General features: G+C 38.6%; 1 protein-coding gene across 2 annotated transcripts in view; it reads right to left on the bottom strand.

Moving 5' to 3' along the window:
- Window positions 1–17,749, bottom strand: part of hps3 (HPS3 biogenesis of lysosomal organelles complex 2 subunit 1) — a 23,158-nt gene extending 5,409 nt beyond the window's left edge. The window contains exons 1-13 of one of the 2 annotated variants that reach the window (XM_089118229.1): window positions 17,417–17,749; window positions 15,447–15,668; window positions 13,012–13,305; window positions 12,306–12,483; window positions 12,135–12,217; window positions 9,839–10,025; window positions 8,817–8,898; window positions 6,553–6,707; window positions 6,296–6,397; window positions 4,088–4,196; window positions 2,758–2,963; window positions 2,237–2,414; window positions 667–900 (exon numbers count right to left, since the gene is read on the bottom strand). In XM_089118229.1, the coding sequence (XP_088974355.1) occupies window positions 667–900; window positions 2,237–2,414; window positions 2,758–2,963; window positions 4,088–4,196; window positions 6,296–6,397; window positions 6,553–6,707; window positions 8,817–8,898; window positions 9,839–10,025; window positions 12,135–12,217; window positions 12,306–12,483; window positions 13,012–13,305; window positions 15,447–15,668; window positions 17,417–17,648 (2,262 nt within the window). In that variant the 5' untranslated portion in view covers window positions 17,649–17,749. The remainder of the gene's footprint in view (window positions 1–666; window positions 901–2,236; window positions 2,415–2,757; window positions 2,964–4,087; window positions 4,197–6,295; window positions 6,398–6,552; window positions 6,708–8,816; window positions 8,899–9,838; window positions 10,026–12,134; window positions 12,218–12,305; window positions 12,484–13,011; window positions 13,306–15,446; window positions 15,669–17,416) is intronic. The other variant, XM_089118232.1, reaches the window with a different exon arrangement.

Genomic DNA, 17,749 nt, shown 5'->3' with positions numbered 1-17,749 from the left:
ACATGAAACTAAAACTGCTGCTCACTAATGAGTGAGTCATTTATTCATTTGATTTGTTCAAAAGGACTGATTCATTCAAGAACAAAGCCTGTTATTTTAAGAATGGGTCATTTAATCATCCGCTCAACTAATTTGTTTAAATGTGGATTTATTCAGGAACCAAACACCACTATTGATGAATTCGTAAACAAAGTGTTGTAGTCAAGACCACCGAAACTGATCCCAAGTCAAGACCAAGACCAAGACTGTATTGAGTATGAGACAAGACTTTCAAAGAAAGTCTCAATACTAGGATACTACTCCTACTACTTTTACCATATCTTTCTATGGAAAAAATAGTGTGATAAAGTTGTATCGTCAGCTAGTATGCAGTTTTTTTTTGAGCCCATATCTTGATTTTGGGGGCAAATTAACCATAAAACCATACATTTCCGACCTGCTTTCCATGATTGTGAAGTGACAGTAAAGGTCCACTCTGTAAGCGTCGCTGTCTGTATATTCCTTCAGAAAACAGTGTGTGCTGTACTTGAGTGTGTTTAGAGTTTTCAGAGGGATTACGTACAGATCTGGGACAAAAAACTAACAATGCTGCATAGAGTCTGCGCAATATTTTTAATATAAAAGTCTAGTTTTAAACATTATGGGAACCCATTCCTCCTGAAATACCTCAGCGTGGCGGTCCATCTGCTGGCTGTAAGTGTGCAGGTCCCCGTCCCACAGGGCCAGGGAGGCGATACACAGGGACAGGGTGATGGACGGGGCCCCGGGGGCCTCCAGCTGCCTCAGGAGGGCAATGGCCCCGGCAGGGTCGGCCTTCAGCATGGACGGGCTGCTCACAACATGAGCAAGCTGAGCAGGTTCAGCCACACTGAAGATCTCCAGGACTTTATCAGCCATGTCCTGCAACACACACACACACACGATACAGGTCGGTTGTCACAAACATTTTGTGTAATTTCATTATTCTTAACCAATTAAGAAATTCATGAAACTAATGTTATGAATGTTATGTTATGAACTGCAAACAGTACAGCTGTTAAGTTTGTGTGCTTTTTGAGTTCAGACAAGAGGTCAATCTGTGCATTTTAGATCCACTTTTGGTCAAATGTGTTTGTGCTATGCAAATCTGCAGGTCATAAGGGAACCGTAAATGTTGCCTAAATTAATTAATTAATTCAATATTCCAGGTGCAGTACAAGTTGAGCTGGATCGACAGCATTTATGGCAGTATTTTAAAGGGATACTCCACTTTTTTTGGAAATAGGCTCCCTCAGAGTTAAAAAGTTCAGTTTTACCGTTTTCAAATATATATATTTATCAAATATAATATTTAGAAGAATATCAGTAACCAGACAGTTTCTGGTCTCATTGACTTCTATATTATACCATGGAAGTCAATGAGACCAGAAACTGTCTGGTGACTGATATTCATCTAAATATCAGAAAATCGGCTGAATGGATTCGAAAACGATAAAACTCAACTGTTTAACTCTGAGGGAGCCTATTTCCAAAAAAAAGTGGAGTATCCCTTTAATAACCACAAAAAATCTTTCAGACTCATCCCTCATTTTCTTTAACATCAGACTTTTTCACCCCAAGAATCTCCAACATGTGATCCTTTTGTGAGGGACTCACTTAAATATAACGGCAGCTGTGCATTTTGTGTATAAATATATTTATACTATTAGAAAATAGTTATTAGTAAAAGTTTTCCGCCACATTAAATAATTTTATTCTATATTGTCATTATACTAAAGATAATTAAATGTATTTATAAAACTTTGTATTTAGTTGACAGTGAATGTATTGTTAGAATAATGATAGTTGCACATATAGTTATAGTTGTATAAACCTTTCAAATCAAATAAAATGTTTCTATATTACTGTTAAAACCTTGGTTATCAATAGAATAAATAAAATAAAACTATTGATTTCAGTCCCAGCAAAATAAAACGGTAATCATATCAAATTCAAACTTTAACAGCACTAAAAATCAATAAATGTGACAGACCCTATGAGTCTCCCTGTTTGAAAGCCCCCGTATCAGATGATTTTAAGGCCATTTTGAGATTATTACATTTCTATATAAGCATTTGCGTATCCTAACAAGCAAATTCGTGAATACGTATAATAACTGAAACTTTATGCACATGCAGACAGGAACGTTTTAATTGTATTTAAGCAAACACTACATCAAAAATGTCCATGTGTGAGACACAGGTGTTTCCTTCAGTACCTTGCTAAGCTCCTCCATGTTCTCCTCATAGATCGAATGCTTCAGGAAGAAGAGAAAGCCTTTGCCGTAACCGTTTGAGGAGCTGCTCATGGACATATTCCTCTTAATGACATCAGTCACACTGAGGCCTGACATCTTATAGTACGGAAGAGCCAGATGATAGTCCTTCTTATCAAACCTGCGAATGAAACATGACATACAGATAATGACTGACCCCATCAGAATATGTAAAACCGCATTTTTCCATCTTAAAAATATAATGCTCGTATGGGTGGTCGCCCTGCACGCTTAATAAACAAACTTCAGCTAGTTTAAAACGCAGCAGCTCGAGTTCTTACCAGAACCAGGAAGTATGACCATATTAGCCCGAGTTAATGGTTAGTGGTCACTGTCATAAAGCCAAAACAATCTCTGTTTCTGTAATTTCCTATTGTCACAGTAAAGCAGCTTTGGAACAATCCACGTTGTTAAAAGCGCTATATAAATGACTTGACTTGATGTGATCAGAGCACGCAGCGGACCTGCTGAAGCAGTCTCCTAAGTGAGCGCAGCTCTCCTGAAAGGCCTGCTGCAGCTGCGCTCTTCTCTCCGCAGGCTCGGGGTCGGGGTCGGGGTCAGGGCCCCCCCGCTGCAGGGCCGTGCGCAGGAGCAGGTGACCTTCGCTCAGCAGGTGAACGCAGCTCTGAGACGACGGGCTCGACTGCTCGTATCTCCTGCTGTATTCCACCTGATGGAAACAATGAGGAACGTTTACATGCAGAAAATCTGTTTGGTTTTCTCCCAAATTATTATTATTTTTTTATTCATTTATAATTAATAAATAAGATTTAAGTCATAAAAAGCATTTCTGATCAATTGAAATCATGAAACCCCTTTGAAATCGGTTATTTTTTCCCCAAATTCAGCATTATTTCCCCCAAATTTCAAATGTTTTCAGATTTTTTTTCTCCTGGATTCTGTTTTAATGGTTTAACTTCATTTTCACACAATTACATTTTTGGTTTGACACAAAGAATCAAAGCCAGGAGGGAATATGTTAACATACAGACTTCATAATTAAAAAAAACAGTCTTTTTGTTGTTTCTGGCCACTAACAACCAACTCTTGCTAGTAAATACTCTTGTGTACTGTATGTTCGTTTTGCTTCCTTGTCGTTCATCAGTCATCTTCCCTTCTGCTATGTTAAAAGAGTCATCCAATCTTACATTGCATGTTTGTGCATTTTTAGGGGCGGAGCAATGAAGGGAGGGGTGTGTTTGATTTGGTTGATTTCAAATATCAACAGTGTTCACATAAAAGTCACAGTCAAAGTAAGTTTTATTTAAAGGGATACTCCATTTTTTTTGGAAATAGGCTCATTTTACCACTCCCTCAGAGTTTAACAGTTGAGTTTTACCGTTTTCGAATCCATTCAGTCGATTTTCTGATATTTAGAAGAATATCAGTAACCAGACAGTTTCTGGTCTCATAGTATATTTTTTCCTACTATGGAAGTCAATGAGACCAGAAACTGTCTGGTTACTGATATTCTTCTAAATATCAGAAAATCGGCTGAATGGATTCGAAAACGGTAAAAACTCAACTGTTTAACTCTGGGGGAGTGGTAAAATGAGCCTATTTCCAAAAAAAGTTGAGTATCCCTTTAAGCAAATTAGCCTTAATAACATATTTTCTGCATGTGTAATTTCTGTGCCATTAGCGGCAGATATGCCCACTCATAACTGTAGTTGGACACTTTACATGTCAATCAGACAGTCTCTTCCTGTCCAAGTGTAAGAATAACAATATAAACATCTCAGCCTGGCTCTAAAAGAGTTTGTGATAATCGAATCATATCTGAAGCGCCAGTACTATTTCTCTGTAGAGCTGCAGTGTGGACACAGAAGTGATGACATAGAGGTTCCAGCCGTGGCCGCTGTCCGTCGGCTCTGTGGGTTTGGAGATGGAGATCTTCCTGGATCTGAGGAATATAGAAGACAATGACAACAGTCAAAGGTCCTAATCCTAACAGCACCGTTGCATTTACTGCTCGGTTTTCTGAAATTAAGGTGCCGTCACATTTACTATTCTTTTTGGGCGAAATGCAGTCAATAGGAATCAACAGCCATCTGGAATTATATGTAGCGCTGAAGATGTTTCTATTTTCGTAGTTGACCAACAGAAAGCCGCTTGCTTTAAAAGTGATTTCTGTTTAACTGTGCTTCATACTTCACTATTGAAAATAGACCAGTTTTGCCCACAAAAGTTTAATGAATTTCAATGAAATTTCACTAATGTGACTGCACCTTTTGTCAGTATTCTAGGACATTTAACAAATAATACCAATAAAACACACTTAAAGGGGTCATGATGTATTTTATTTTATATGTTCCTCAAGTTTCACTTATAATGTTAATCAAGTTTTTTTGCACTATATATATATAGAAATTCAGATATATTAGGGCTGTCAAACAATTAATCGCATGCAAAATAAAAGTCTGTGTTTACATAATATATGTGGGTGGACACTGTATAAGAATTTTATATATATATTAGGGCTGTGCAAAAGTTAATTGCGATTAATCGCATCCAAAATAAAAGTCTGTGTTTACATAATATATTTGTGTGTGCTGTATATAATTATTTTGTATATATAAATACCTATGCATGCATGTATATATTTAAGAATTATTTGCGCTTAAATTCTGTATATATTTATAAATACATAATCTATATTATATAAATATAAATATTTTATATATTAATAACATATTTTCTTAAATATATACATGCATGTGTGTGTATTTATATATAAAAAATAATTATATACAGCACACACAAATATATTATGTAAACACAGACTTTTATTTTGGATGCGATTAATCACAATTAACTTTTGCACAGCCCTAATATATATATATATATATATATATATATATATATATATATATATACAGTATATATATATACACACATGCTTGTATATATTTAAGAAATATTTTCATGTGTATACTGTATAGAAAATTATATATAATTTATATTATATATATAAATATTTTATATATAAATAATATTTTTTTCTTAAATATACATGCATGTGTGTATTTATAAATATACAAAATAATTATACACAGTGCACCCACATATATTATGTAAACACAAACTTTTATTTTGGATGCGATTAATTGTGATTAATCGTTTGACAGCCCTAATATATATATATATATATATATATATATATATATACACATATATACATATGTATATATATATATAAATATAAAATATATATATATATATATATATATGAAAGGGTCGGTTTTTATGGCGAAAATCATTTAAGGCTACTCAGTAAATGGCCACTGTTATAATTGGCTAACGTCACTGCATAGGAAACAGTCTCAAAAAAACGCCATTTGCAGACAGAGCATTATGAAATCATTTAATTATGGTTTGTAATGCAGCTGATCTCAGATCCAATATAGTCGCTGCTTCAACTGTCACAATTTAGTTACTGTGCCTCGAATACAAAAAAAAAATGCTCCGAACAAACAAATAATCCTCTGATGTGAACAGGACACCATTCAAATAAACCAAGTCTGTATAGAGACGAAACACACTGTTGTCTTGATGTCTTGCTCTGGAGGGGTTCATAGATCTCACGATATCAAAACAAGCCGTTTTCTTTATGTTTATACTGAGGAGGATGTTTTAATCTATATAAATCTTGCAGAGTGTTTTAAAAGAATAAAGACCACTTATATATCAAAAGATCAAGGCACATTTGATTTCCAATGTCATGACCCCTTTAAATGGAGGGAAAACTAATTACTTGTTAAAATGCCGGACTGAAAGGGGTTGTGGGATTAGTACAGCTGTGGTTGGTTAAATTCAGCTATATAGCATTTTCTAAATAAAAGGAAGTCATGAACCATAGTGGGAGGTTCTTGTCTCATTTATGATGAAGTCACGACTGTTATGAACGACTGCATGCAGGTAACACTCACAGTGGGTTAGGAGGAGTGTAAGGGCTTGTTTCAGAGCGGCCCACTGTTAGCATCATGCTACTCGCTAACTTACAGGAAGGACCTGGACAGAAGGCTTTCCAGAGTCTGCGTTGAGGACGGCTCTAGACCTACAGCTACTAAAATGCCTGTCAGGGCCCTGAGTTCCCTCGATTCACTACAATAAGAGTTACAGGCCATTTACACAGGGCACTACCAAACAGCAACGTCATACTGAAAGTGTCAAGCAGTCAAACCGTAAGAGAAAAACATTTCATTTCCGTAATCAGGATATAAACGTGTTGAACAGTGATGGTGAACAAGCACACGTACGTGTTTTTGCGGGCTGATCTCTCGATGTCCTCTTTGCTGTCCACGTCCGCTGCTGTCAGGAGAACAATATGATTTCCATCCTGACAGAGAACCTTGAGTCCGATGAAGAGCTGGATCCTCAGAGCGCATACCTCCATCGTGGACGGCGGACAGGCCTGATGGGACAGCGCTCAGATATTCAGACAACTGCTTCTGGAGTCAATATGAGTGGTTTCTGGCCTTACATGTGTTTCGGTTCATTTATGACTCGTGAGACGAGTGGCGCCTCCGTGTTGTGATTATCTATTGTCTGCTATATTTGCTTCTTATTAAATCCAGGCAATTGGTCGATGAAACATTTATTAAAATGAAGATACAATTAATACAAAACCAAATTCATAAAAACCAAATTCAAATGAAAGGCTTTGTGTTTTATATTTGATGTGAACGTTTTAAAGCAGTCTTTCAGTGCCGCTTTCAGAAGCGGTCAAGTCCACAATGGGGAACGGTCACGTAACACTGTTTTTCCTTCATAAATGCGTACACGAAAAATAAGACAAAATGAACATTTTATGTTCTGCGGAGATTAGCCAAACTCTTCTTCATCCGGTGGGTAGTATTACTTGTTATACTTTTTTAACCTAAAAGTTAACGTTTGTTGTGTCATGTCCGTAATGGATATAGCTTGTTTTCACGTGACGTTTTTCACGAAAAACAGATGGAGGGCAGGAAGTGATTTTCTACATTAGGAAGCACTATAACACACTCAAAATGCCTATGTTTTGCGTCGTTTATGGTTGCTCAAATCGGTCAAACCACGAGGAGTTTTTATCGTGTGCCCAAAGTTGTTTTTCATAAGGGTGGAAAATACAAGAAATTGACAGAAAAACACTGGGAAAAATGCCTTGCAAACCTACGTCTGCGGTCGGGAGGAGCCGAATGGGAAAATGCCTGTGTGTGTGTGCGCAGTGATCACTTCATCAAATGTGAGTTAATACATTATTTATGTGGCTTATTCAGGTGTTTAAATACACTTATGTGGCTGTTCATGTAACGTATCAGTTTCTGAACTTTGTAAAGTCAAAGTATGTCTGTAAGTCTACAGCCTCGATGGCAGGCAAATCTCTCAATTCAGTTGAAAATCGGTCCTCTTCATAACGTAAGGATGACGTCCAACATATATTTCGATTTTCTGTTTATATATTTCTCTTGTAATAGCGTCTAAAGTAGTACAGCACGGATTTTCCTCCATCTCGTTCATTCACTCCTTGCCCTCCATCTGCATTCCGCGCGCCAACACAATCACGTGACTGCAAACCACCTATTAAATATAAAACGCATGTGTAGACTGATATTTTTCTAATGTCCAAAGGAGGTATGGACGTTTCAATATACTGGTATTAAATGCATTTTCTGTTTTTTACCTCAAATTTCACATCCACGCTGGAATTGCTCAACTAGTTTTGTTGTATTTTATAATGTTAACTTAAGATAATACTAATAGTAATTTAAAGATGTGGTAGCATTGGATCTGGACGGGAAGGATAACTGGGAGATGGAAGGGGTGTATCGTGATTTTGCCTTCTCACACACATTTCTGTTTCATATCGCATGCCAGCCATCATTTCTACTAAAGAAAATGACAAAAAAATAGTAATGCACAGTAACTTAGATAAGTAACTTTAATCTGATTACTGGTTTGGAAATAGTTACTCGTTACTGAAAGTGTTCAGATTAGAGTCTCTTCTGCCACTCAGTCCGGCCGAGGGAGCGTGATCCAGCGGGAAACTGACATCAACTGACTATTTACATCTCATACCGTCAGATACCGTCCGTAATGGCTGAGTCGGATCGCCACAGAATCAAATAATTATGCAATGAGAATGGTTTGGCCCGACGGTGTAAAAGTGGCTTTAGCGTCTTCCTATGTGGTTCCCAGGCTCAAAAAGCCCCCGTCCTAACGATGCGGTCACATTACCGGATTCAGATTAAAGGCGAAATCCAGCCATTTCAATAGGAATCCGTGCAGTTGGGAATTTTATGTAATGTGACCACGCTGTCGAGATATGACTTCCCCTCCTTCTGAATAGGTTTACGGTATATTTTCAGACATTTTGTCTGATCTGGTAGTTGAAAATCTGACGTACAGTAATAGCACACAAGCCACATTATGTATCAATCAAGTTCGAAGCACTTCACTGAGGGGTTTAAATGGTAGCACTGAGTTTGAAGACCGTACCTAGAAAATATACAAAAACAGGGGAACCCATGATGACTTGTGTTACCTTCATGGTGGTGTCGATGTATGGGTCATCGACCCGAGCCGCTACCGCACTGCACCTGACGGTGAAACACTGGAGAGCATTCCTACAGTAAACATAACCACAAACTATTAAGACCAACTCCTCTGTTTTATGCTAAAAGTCGACATGAAACGGAAATTTTCTAGATGCATGCTATTATGAACGACTTGTTTTTTGGCCTTGTAATTTTAAACTTAAAATGTCATAACTTCATCTTTCATTGACATCACAGACTACTCTCTATTAACATATGCCGGATCATTTTGTCTGCATAAACCCACCCCATTTTAACAATCAACTGAAAGCTTGCATTAAAGTCTTCATGAGACTGAAGTTGCGCTGGTCTTTTCTCCCCTGTTGTGCCGTACATCTGAGTGAAACGGATTATGAACAAGAACAGATGTGGGCGGGGCTTGATTCTGTCTGTGTGGAGTTGATTGAATGGTTGTGATTTGCTATTGTCAGATCTCATGTGAGTGACAGGTTATAGCCCCGCCCTCGTCATCAGAGAAGAGAAGAGGAAGTTACTCTGATTCAAGATTACAGAACATGAATATAGATGTGCACGATAAATAATTAATAATAAATACTATACTGCAATATCCCATAAAAAAACAAGAACTGTCAGCTTTGACTTCATAGTGAGTTTAAGATTTGCCTTTATTCAATCAACGACAGATAAATTGAACCAAGTCCCCATCCTACATGTTTTTCAATTTATGATAATCCGTTTTGCTCAGATGTATATCAAAACATGGCAGAAAAGATCTCTCATTACTTCCATTACATTGAGAACTTAATGTTGAATACATTGCTCTTTAGTACAAATATATAAATATAAATGCCAACATTTGACCAATCACAGTGAGCTATGGAATAATACATAATAATTCCTCTCACTATGTACTGCATCACAGCAGACAAAGAAGCAATTATTAACCTTAGTTTATGTGTCAAGAAGAGCCGCATGTGTACAGTGGACAGCGGGAGTGTATCCGCCCTACCTGGTGATGATGTAGAGGAACTGGTCACTAAGCACAGCCTGGTGGGTCTTTTCTGGGTACTGGTAGGTAGACACGAGCTCCACCGCGCTCTTCAAGCTGTACATGTAGCCGGTGTTCGGCAACGAGAAGAAAACAAACATACAAGTAGGTTCCCCAACTTTGGAGATGGAGGCTTCTTCCTGTTTACCTGTTTACCAGAGAGAAGTGTGTGTGAGTGAACGAAGCTCACTGTTTTACACACTGTATCACACGATTTTAAGGATCTAAGCACATGGTCCAGTGCACTTAGTACGAGTCCGAAACCACTTTTTCTAGTTTAACGACGGGAAAAATGGTCGGCGCTCCCAGCGCATAAAACATAAAGTGTTGTCTCTATTCTCTTAATGAGTAATGGGTGTGTTTGGGGCGTAACATGCAATAAACCAATCAGAGCCTCGTCTCTCATTCCCTTTCAAAGCCAGTTGCGCTCGTGCCACGGCGGATTCGCTATTTACATGGAGGAATTTCCAAGCGGAAAGACTAAATGCTTCTCCAGAGCGCAAACGGACAAAGTTTAAGAAAAAGACAAAGTCAAAGTCTAAGTCAAAGACAAAATGACAAAGAGTAATTGTGTTGTGGACATTACTAATGCATTCTTTAACCCCCTGGGGACCAAAGTATATTTGGGGTCCTTGAGATGTTCTGACATGCCCTGACATTTGTGCATTTTTATGTTGCTTATAAACATATTAATGGCACAGGTGAAATTACGCTCTATTTAGCACAAACAGGGCTACCGTAATATGTGAGCAACATGTATCTACATGTTTGTATATTTGAGAGAATATCGTTTATGCGTGGTTATTGAAAAAACTAAAAATGAAAGGGCACAAAACACATATGATATATGTATATATATATATATATATATATTAGGGCTGTCAGTTTAACGCGTTATTAACGGCGTTAACGCAAACCCATTTTAACGGCATTCATTTTTTTATCGCGCGATTAACAGTCTTTTTGTCCTAGCAAACTTTGTAGTTTTTTCACATGCTTTTGCAACGGGACGAGGCATGCGTCCTGATCCATTTCGGCGTCTCATGCTCGTCATCCACTCAAAGCCAGCTCACAAGCCGAAACGTGTGTGTGCGGAGTGTCTGTTGTTTTGTTTCCGGTCTAGATCCGCTTGCGCTTTGGTCAAAGAAGCAACAAAACGTCCTCGCGCGGCGCAAGCCATTGAAATGAATGGGTTTCAGAGCGCAGTGTGAGGACGTTTTGTGCCGCACACACTCGTTTCGACTTGCGAGCCGGCCAAATAGTAACGTTACGTTTTGAGTGGATGACGAGCGCGAGACACCGAAATGGTTGCCGTTAGAAGATTCTGAATGGAAAGTTTACTTTTAAAAAGTTGCCAAATTGTCCCATTGACAAGATCAAGTGATCTGTGTGTTTTGTCGTTGTGAACTGAGCTATCATCATCGCAGCACGTCCAGTCTGAAACACCACTTGATGATGACCAAGCAAACACACACAGGTGACGCGAATTCTCCACCCCCTCTTCAATATCAGGACCTCGTCAGTATTTCTTTCACCCTTTTATTGATAGACAGTGTTACATTGTGTGAGAAATTGAGCACTATTCCAATGTTGTTTTCAATAATAATAAAAAAAAACATTTGCACTGAACAAGCCAATCCACTTTTCCATGTTGATAAGAGCATTAAAATAAAAAAAAATTTATCTAACAAAAAGAAATCAAAAGACATTTAGAATAGATAAAAATGTGCGATTAATCGCGAGTTAACTATGACATTATTGCGATTAATCGCGATTAAATATTTGAATCGTTTGACAGCACTAATATATATATATATATATATGTGTGTGTGTGTGTGTATATATATATATATATATATATATATATTAGGGCTGTCAAACGATTAATCGCGATTAATCGCATCCAAAATAAAAGTTTGTGTTTACATAATATATGTGGGTGCACTGTGTATAATTATTTTGTATATATAAATACATACACATGCTTGTATATATTTAAGAAATATTTGCATGTATATATACTGCATATAGATTTATATATAATTTATATTATATATAAATATTTCATAAATAAATAATTTTTTTTCTTAAATGTACATGCATGTGTATGTATTTACATATATATATAATAATTATGCACACTACACACACATATATTATGTAAACACGAACTTTTATTTTGGATGCGATTAATCGCGATTAATCGTTTGACGGCCCTAATATATATAGTGTTATATATCACTCAGTGTTAACTTACCAGTAAACGTGGGGTGGAGCTGTAGGGAATGCAAATGTGTCTCCTCAACACTGCAACCTTGGAAGAAATCAGGCGCAAACCTCCTAGACAGGGCAAACTAGAGAGGTGACATCTGACAAACACACACACCACATTCAGAAAGCAGCTCATTTCTTAAGCTCTTCATGATACCTGAATAAGATGTAAACCACGCTCATGTCTCCTCGGCTCTCCGCCTCCATTCCAGTCCACTCCAGAACCAGAGAGATGCCACACTCCCGGGCTTCATTACCCAACATCTCCTGATGCTTCGGGAACAGAAAGAAGTCCTCTTGCTCATGGAGGGGGCTGAATCCATCTTTTTTCATCTCTAGAAATAAAAAACATATATAAAATGCAGGAAATAACACCTTTGTAACTCGTTTCCCAAAAGCATTGCAAGCCAAAGTAGATCATAGAGATCTGCCAGTGGTTTCTACTGTCTAGATAAGCACAAAGTATATTTTCATTGGGAACCAAAACGGTTCAAGGTCCAAAAGAGAGTTTCAGTGCGGCTTTAAACGACACCAGACGATGAATAAGGGTCTTATCAAGGACCCTTTGTAGCTGCACTGAAACTGTCTTTTGGACCTTGAACCGTTTGGTTCCCATTGAAGTCCATTATATGGAGAACCTTAATTTCTTTTCGACTGAAGAAAGAAAGACGAGGACATCTCGGATGACATGGTGGTGAGTAAATTATCAGCAAAACTTTTTTTTTTTTTAAGTGAACTACTCCTTTATTGTAACAAACACATTACTTTAACTAAACATCAGATTATTATACTAACTAAGCATGCAACGAGTGCAGTGAAGAGAAAGGAAACAATGGGAGAGGAGAGAGGCGAAGTGATTATACCTGCATCTTCATCTAAGCTGGTTTCAGGCATGATATCTTCTGGCAGCAGTGAGTGTTGCTCTGCTGTGCTGTCCTGGCTGCTCTTCTGCCGTGGGGTGAGCTTCACCACCAGCACCTCCAGCTCCGTTTGAAGGGCCACGTATCCAGCACAGAAGGCCACCTGAGACGGGCTCCAGCCCTGGATGTGAAGGATAAGGACCCTCTCGAAGTCCAGCACAGAGAACTGCTCGCTCAGCGTCTGCCGCTTCAGACTGAAGACCACCAAACTCTTGGCACAGCCCACTAGAAGATCACCTAGAGCAACAGAGGACTCAGTTGCATGCATCTCAGGTAAATGTGAACCCGGGTAGGTAGGCCCGATTCAGTGGCCGAATCCTCCGAAGGCCGAATGCATCAAAGCGGCGTGACAAACGTCCCAATTCTAAACCTTTCCTAGCCTAGCCTATCCCAAGAGTCATTGGGCACCTGTGATGATTACATGTATTTTTAATTTTTTTTTGAGAAAATGTTAGATTACACTCCTTATTGCAAGTATTGTTGGGTCACAATGCATAAATGACACTCGATCGAACTGTCACATGCCCTATAGGGCCAAAAGTTTAGCATTTGCACATGTTTTTAAGCCTTGCCAATCAAAATATTGCACAAGAAGATGTGAAAGAGAACTCAATTCAACACACATCCGGAGCTTGCGCCTAGAAAGCCCCTCTCAGACAGAGCGAATGCTGAATTGAGTTCTCTTTCATGCCATCATACACTTAAACAGCTATATTTACACAAAACTGTTTTGGCTTAAGTTATGGGCCAAAAACAATCAAAGCAATAACTAATCCTGTTTTATTTGAATTATTAATTACTTTTTTGGTGTGGGGACAGTAAAAAAGAAAATCCTTAGCGTCGACCCCTGCAAGTTTCAACTCACTCGAATATCTAACCACTACGTTGTGAATCCTGTTTAGTTTTCAGACAGTTGAATATAACTCCGGTACAAACGTTACTAAGCTCGGTCCGACCGACCTTGGAAGGACGCAGCCTATGAATCGGGACACAGTTTGAGAATCCATCAGCAGCCTGACATGTTGACTTCTGGCTTTAACAATGGTGTTTGGGAGACGTCCCATTTGTCTGAACTTCTTCAATATATTTGTAATGTTATACTTGTCTGAAGTGTTAAACCCAGGTGTTTAGGCTATGGATATACACTCACCTAAAGGATTATTAGGAATACCATACTATTAATGTGTTTGACCCCCTTTCGCCTTCAGAACTGCCTTAATTCTACGTGGCATTGATTCAACAAGGTGCTGAAAGCTTTCTTTAGCAAGGGTGGCCCATATTGATAGGATAGCATCTTGAAGTTGATGGAGATTTGTGGGATGCACATCCAGCTCCCATTCCACCACATCCCAAAGATGCTCTATTGGGTTGAGATCTGGTGACTGTGGGGGCCGTTTTAGGACAGTGCACTCATTGACATGTTCAAGAAACCAATTTGAAATGATTGGAGCTTTGTGACATGGTGCATTATCCTGCTGGAAGTAGCCATCAGAGGATGGGGACATGGTAGCCATAAAGGGATGGACATGGTCAGAAACAATGCTCAGGTAGGCCGTGGCATTTAAACGATGCCCAATTGGCACTAAGGGGCCTAAAGTGTACCAAGAAAACATCCCCCACACCATTACACCACCACCACCAGCCTGCACAGTGGTAACAAGGCATGATGGATCCATGTTCTCATTCTGTTTACGCCAAATTCTGACTCTACCATCTGAATGTCTCGACAGAAATCCAGACTCATCAGACCAGGCAACAAACTGTCCAATTTTGGTTGAACTCTTGCAAATTGTCGCCTCTTTTTCCTATTTGTAGTGGAGATGAGTGGTACCCGGTGGGGTCTTCTGCTGTTGTAGCCCATCCGCCTCAAGGTTGTGTGTGTTCACGAATGCTTTGCTGCATACCTCGGTTGTAACGAGTGGTTATTTCAGTCAAAGTTGCTCTTCTATCAGCTTGAATCAGTCGGCCCATTCTCCTCTGACCTCTAGCATCAACAAGGCATTTTCGCCCACAGGACTGCCGCATACTGGATGTGTTTCCCTTTTCACACCATTCTTTGTAAACCCTAGAAATGGTTGTGTGAAAATCCCAGTAACTGAGCAGATTGTGAAATACTCAGACACCAACAACCACGCCACGCTCAAAATTGCTTAAATCACCTTTCTTTCCCATTCTGACACTCAGTTTGGAGTTCAGGAGATTGTCTTGAGCAGGACCACACCCCTAAATGCATTGAAGCAACTGCCATGTGATTGGTTGATTAGATAATTGAACAGGTGTTCCTAATAATCCTTTAGGTGAGTGTATAGAACATCATAGTTTGGAAAACCATGCTAAAGGGAGTTGATAGTGTTTGTTTTGTATGCGCGTGTTCTCACCGGTAACGTTGCAGCATGCCATACAGAGCGGCGGCTCAAACAGAGGGATCTCGATGATCTCCATCTGCTCTTTGGGAGCTCCGCGGAAGGACGAGCCCCGCAGGAGGTGACCCAACAGACGCACCCCGACGCGAGTCTTCTCCACAGCCTGGTACCTCCAGTTAGTGTAGGCCCTGAGATAAGTGGCCTTGTTCTTCTCTTCAATAGTGACTAGATAGTCCCCTGAGAACAAAAACAGGCTAACACCACTGACTCAAAAACATACATGACTGCAGACTTACTGTAGGAAAGAGTACTATAAAGAACCACATTATCTGTACCATGCTAATCACACTTTTCATGGCAAGTTTTTATTATTGTAATGTGATGGTTTTCATTCAGACATGGTGCCATAGTATACACAGCTACGTTTTTGCACAGTTTTCCATTGGTATCATTTTAAATGAAATGAAATCGCATGATAAACGTATAATTAGTAACATCTATTACCATCTTGGCGCCCCTTGTGAAAAAAGAAGTGCACTTAATTTTATTTAATGTACAATTGCATTGAACTTCAAATGTTAAAGTTTTAACCCCTTAACTGTCACCCCCCCCCCCCCCCCCTTTTGAGAATGATTAAATCTATTCACACTTAAATGGTTGTAATTCAAGAATGCTTTGGAATATATACCCAAGTTTGGTCCTGTTTTAAAGAAAACACTCAGCAGATTATTGCTGAAGTGAAAACACTTCAAAAAATGAAAGTATGAAAAAGTTATGGAAGTTTTAATTCACAGTAGATCAAATATACTGTACTATATATTTTTTATTTTATATAAAATATATATTTTACAAAATATTTTTACTCTAAAATTACTGTAAAATCAAAGCCATAAATCTAACCAAGTTATGTTCCAAATTTGAAGTTGATATCACAAAAATTGAAGTTCCCATGAGATTTTGTTTAGGCGTAGTACCAAAAATAGCCACCGGGTGCCATTGAATTCCATTGAATTTAGTTGTGTACATTCTGCCTTAACAAATTAATACATTTCGGTCCAAATATCAATTTTGTCACAAATTTTGGAACCTTGAGACTCAGACCTTTCTGACAATATGTGTTTTGTCAAGATTAGAAAAGGTTTTGATCATAAATTGTGAAATATGGATGCCCAAAAGGGGAGGAGCCTCATAAAATAAGTACCGTTTCTATGGTAACGCAACGTTCAATTATAAAATGGTTTACACAGGACGAATTCTGAGTTTATAAGCTTTCAAATGATACCTAATTTATGATAAATATGTGATATAATAAAAAAAGGCGATAGAAAATATTATTATATTTTAGAGGATAATATATACATATATATTATAATTTTTAGAGGATAATGTTATACTATAATTTTTATTTTTTATTGAAAAATACTAGATTATATGTTTTACTATGAACTTTTAGCATGAAAACAGAAGTTTCAATGATTAAAAGTGGGTGCATCAACTTTTTGTGACAAAGGTCAGACCTCCTGTTATGATGCAGATTTTTTTAGGTGCACTCTTGTCATAAATTCATTAATTACTCTTCCTACATCATTTTTAACACAAAACAGGGGTCGAATATTTAATTAGAAGTCTTAGACCTTTCCAAAAATATATAATTTGCCATAATTAGATTAGGATTTAATAGAAATATAGTGAAGTAAAGTTAGGCGTCCCGGTACCGTGACAGTTAAACAACTGCACTTAGAGGCAATGCAATGTTAATAAAAGAAAATGCAGCTTAACACACTTACTGTAAGTACACTTTTAAAATAAAGTGCACTTTGTAATAATGTCACATTTAAATCATGTTTTAGTTACTGTTTGTCCCATGGTGAAGGTTACACTTATTTTGATGTGTTGACTAACATGCTACAGCACATGTAACGTTACTGTTAAAGACTAACGAGATCACACACACTAATGATGTTCGAGTGCAGTGAGTGACTGACCCACAGTGCTGTGTCGGATGCTGAGCACCGAGCCCACGGTGCTGAAGCGGCAGATGAGCGGACACCCCCCCTCCTGCTCCTCCCGGTCCCGGAGACTGTACGCCTCGATCCTGCAGCCTCCGGCGCTCACCACGAACAGCGCCCCGCCGCCGCAGCACACCAGCCCGGGCTCCTGCTCCGCTGGCACGATGCGCTGCGACGCGAACGGGTGGCAGTTATACACATGAACCATTTCTGCGGCGCGGACTGTAGGCTAATCTACATGTCTGTGGATCACGGAAGAGTTTTGTAAACATTGAATCATAAAGTGACAGAATAACGACTCGCATGACG

Source organism: Pimephales promelas, chromosome 2 (assembly GCF_988280905.1).
Source record: "Pimephales promelas chromosome 2, fPimPro1.hap1.1, whole genome shotgun sequence".
Lineage (NCBI taxonomy): Eukaryota > Metazoa > Chordata > Actinopteri > Cypriniformes > Leuciscidae > Pimephales > Pimephales promelas.
Note: the sequence above shows the minus strand (reverse complement) of the source record. Positions and strands in the feature narration are given on the sequence as shown.